The sequence below is a fragment of the Monoraphidium neglectum genome (assembly GCF_000611645.1).
Source record: "Monoraphidium neglectum strain SAG 48.87 unplaced genomic scaffold scaffold04956, whole genome shotgun sequence".
Lineage (NCBI taxonomy): Eukaryota > Viridiplantae > Chlorophyta > Chlorophyceae > Sphaeropleales > Selenastraceae > Monoraphidium > Monoraphidium neglectum.
In genome coordinates this window covers 1-3,272 of record NW_014008674.1, presented here as the reverse complement: position 1 = coordinate 3,272, position 3,272 = coordinate 1, and the positions used below count along the sequence as shown (strand labels likewise).

At 61.3% G+C, this 3,272-nt stretch overlaps 2 protein-coding genes across 2 annotated transcripts; both read left to right on the top strand.

Annotated features, from left to right (window-relative positions):
- Window positions 1–438: 438 nt before the first annotated feature.
- On the top strand, window positions 439–630 carry MNEG_15014 (hypothetical protein; the record flags this gene model as incomplete). The annotated part of the gene is made up of 1 exon (XM_014036516.1): window positions 439–630. A coding segment is annotated over one exon (192 nt), but the record flags the coding sequence as incomplete, so codon positions are not given.
- A 1,079-nt stretch (window positions 631–1,709) lies between these two features.
- On the top strand, window positions 1,710–3,197 carry MNEG_15013 (GTP-binding protein; the record flags this gene model as incomplete). Its single annotated transcript, XM_014036515.1, has 5 exons — window positions 1,710–1,832; window positions 2,037–2,111; window positions 2,369–2,446; window positions 2,942–3,063; window positions 3,194–3,197. The coding sequence occupies 5 exons, from the start codon at window positions 1,710–1,712 to the stop codon at window positions 3,195–3,197; spliced, it is 402 nt and encodes a 133-aa protein (XP_013891969.1).
- Between the last annotated feature and the right edge of the window lie 75 nt (window positions 3,198–3,272).

Genomic DNA, 3,272 nt, shown 5'->3' with positions numbered 1-3,272 from the left:
GGCGGTTGGGTGCCTCGTTTGCGACCACAGGCGTGGCGTCACCGCGCTGCTGCTGGCACACACAGCAACTACTGACTCCCCCTTCTGCCAAGGAATTGTGCACCCAGAGTCCCATATATCTTGTCACCCCTCTCCCTGTGCCCTCACTTTGCACCTCTGCCGCCGCGGTCGCCTCCTGCGCGGCGCAGCTCCACGACACCTTAGTAATTCGGGTGGGTGGCTGCTCATCGCTTTTGGAGGGGTGGGGAGGTGTTGGGTGATTCCTCCCCTGATCACAAGGGGTGATCGGCAAGCGTGGGAAGGTAGGACCTGATGGGAACACAATCTGGAGGGCTGAGGCGCGAGGAGACAACCAAAACATCCCTCTAGGCCTTTAATTGCCAGGCTCGTCCCCAATCCTCTCCTCACCCCTGGATTTTCAAACTCCCGCACCGACAGGTGCGCGATCGCGATTACCTGAAGCCGGACGATGATCTGGGCCGCGTGGAGCTGCCGATCAAGGAGGTGGTGTCGACGGTGAAGGGCGGCACCCGCGGCCTGGTGGAGGGGTGGTACGACCTCACAGGGCGCGGCGCGGGCAAGAACCCGGGGCGGGTGGAGCTGCGGGTGCAGTACCGCGGTTACCAGTGACGCAGGCGATGACGTCATATGTCGGGGTGGTGACATAACTTGAGTGGGAGGCGAGGGGCGGTGGTGTCGCCCGGGTCGCAGGCGAGCGCCGGAGCAAGGAGACAGCACCCGGCTGACGGGCGTCACCCGGGGGGCATCTGTCACCAGAGTCGTTTTGTCACCTCAGATGGCTGTGTGTGAGAAGAGTGTAAGCGGAGGCAGGAGTGTTTTGCTATTGGATCAACCAGTCTGGGGGTTTTGATCCAAGTGTTGTTTTGTTTTGTTACTAAACCTGCACGTGGGATTCCAGGATTGCAGCATTTTCGCCTTGGCAACGGCCCATTTGCGGCCCCTCCCCAGGAAAGTCTTTCATTCCTTTTGCGGATTTCTGTTTTTGCACCCTAGCAGGCAGCCTCTGGCCGCTGCAGCAAGCGAGCGCAGCGCAGAGAGGCGGATTTTATGAGTGCAACGTGCTGACTGCTTTTCAGTGCCTGTGTACCCGGGCTGGTGTCGCGTGCGTGGTGGCGCAGTGCACCACTGACGTGCATGTAATCGAAGCAGACCTCCTTCATACCAGTATGCCATAGTAAGCACAGTGAGCAGTAATCACCAATGTGACAAAACTGGCAGCCCTTGCTTGTCACCCAGGAGTATTTGCCAGTGGCTGCTGTATCAGCATCGAGGACGTTTAGCAGCATCTCTAGACGGACGTACAGCGTGTGCCAGTCTATAAAGCATGACGCGGATGCAATGTTTGCGGACTTGCATCGGCGCTGGCGCCGCCCTGCTGACATCATGACACCCACAGGCGCATTTGCCATCAGGACTGATGCAGAAGGTCGCCAAATTCGGGTAGAGACCTGTACAGAGCCCAAGCATATGTACGCGATGCTGATTGACAGTGCTGTAGCACACATCATCAGACCGCTTCGGAGCAGGGAGTTTGAGAGGGGATGCGCGTCACCGGGTGACAATATCATGTCACAGCTGTGGTGGTTCAGCGCGTCACTACTGTGCGCAACGAAATTATGTTGTTCTAAAGATGATATGTTACGTGTAATCAACATGCGAATGATCTGAGCCCGCAAATTTGAAGGATAATGGGGACCAGACACGCGGTGCTGCCGGCGCTGCTGCAGCTGGCGCGAGGCTATTCAAAGCGAACGCGCCTTCCCAAGGCCAGCAAGGGACCCCCATCAGATGAGGATGCTCTGTTGCCGATGGTGCGCCGCCGCCGCCGCTGCTGCCTCTTCATCTCAATCGCTCCCGGCAGGTGGCAACTGCCGCACCGCTTGTGTCAAGTACATGGCACCAATTGTGTGTCACGTCACTACGCCCATACTAAATCAAAGCTGGGGCCGAACGGCCCGTCGAGGCAGCTGGGCAGAACACACTAGCAACTCGCCTCCACGTTGACCCCACCCCAGGTGGCGATCGTGGGCCGTCCCAACGTGGGCAAGTCGGCGCTGTTCAACCGCCTCGTGCGCAAGAAGGAGGCTCTGGTGCGTTCGACACCTTCCGCTCAGTGCAAAAGCCGGTCGGCTGCACAAACAAACTTGAGTAGATTCGAGAGAGTGTGGCGCGGGCAGCGTTCGAATGTGCCGGCTCCCACAACGGCCGTACGCCGGCTGCTCTGCTGGTGTATGTCGGTGCTTTGCCCGGGGCCAATCACAACTCCCATCCCATCGCATATCGACAATCCTCAGTCAGCCATCGAACCCAATGATGGTTTGGCTATCGCATCTCGCAACACCCGCAGGTGTACGACACACCCGGCAGCCATGTCACCCGTGACTACAAGGAAGCTGTGGGGCAGCTGGGGGACCTGCGGTTCAGGGTGAGGCGGGGGGCCGCTGAGTCAGCATTGAGCGAGGGCGCGGCTGGCGCTGATAAAGAGCACCCAGGGGTGGCGGGCAGCGGGCCCTGTGCGCCTGGCTGCGCGAGCAGGTCGTGCAGCGTTTTCAGCCACGGCCCGAGCAGGGCGCAGCGCAAGGCGCCCGCCGGCGGCGGCTGCGGCGCGGACCTTGAGGCCAGGGCACAGCTGGCGGTGCGGGAAAGCGGAGGCCCGCGCCCCCAAATGCACCCGCCCTCCCCGGGCCCGCTGCTGAGTGTAATGCCGTCAGCTGGGCCGGGCTCGCCGCACCTAAACCTGCACCCAAGTCGCCCTTACGCCCTCGAACCACCACCACCGAGTCCTCACACCCACCAGTCCCACGTTTCGAACGGTCAAACGCCACCCCATTCGACCCGCCATCGCCCCCTTTGACCGAACCTTGTACTGACGGACCACTCCATTGACTCACCACTGACTCACCGCCGTCACGCGCCCCAGGTGGTTGACACCTCAGGCCTCGAGCCGGAGCTGCCGGCCCAGAGCCTGCAGGCGCGCGCGGGGGCGCTCACGCTGGGCGTGCTGCGGCGCAGCGACGCGGCGCTCGTCCTGATTGACGCCAGGTGGGCGGCCGACTCACATTGTTCTGATCGTTTTCAAATACATATTGGTTGTGTTGGAGGGACGATGGATGACAAAATTGGACTGGAACCCGCACTAGGAGTGCATCAATGGCCCTGTGGCCAATCCCAGCTGAGCGAGCTGCGCCCCGCTCCCTGCTGGCAGTCCCAGCCCTCGGCGGCGTGTGGTTTGCGGTCGCTCGGCCCGCCTG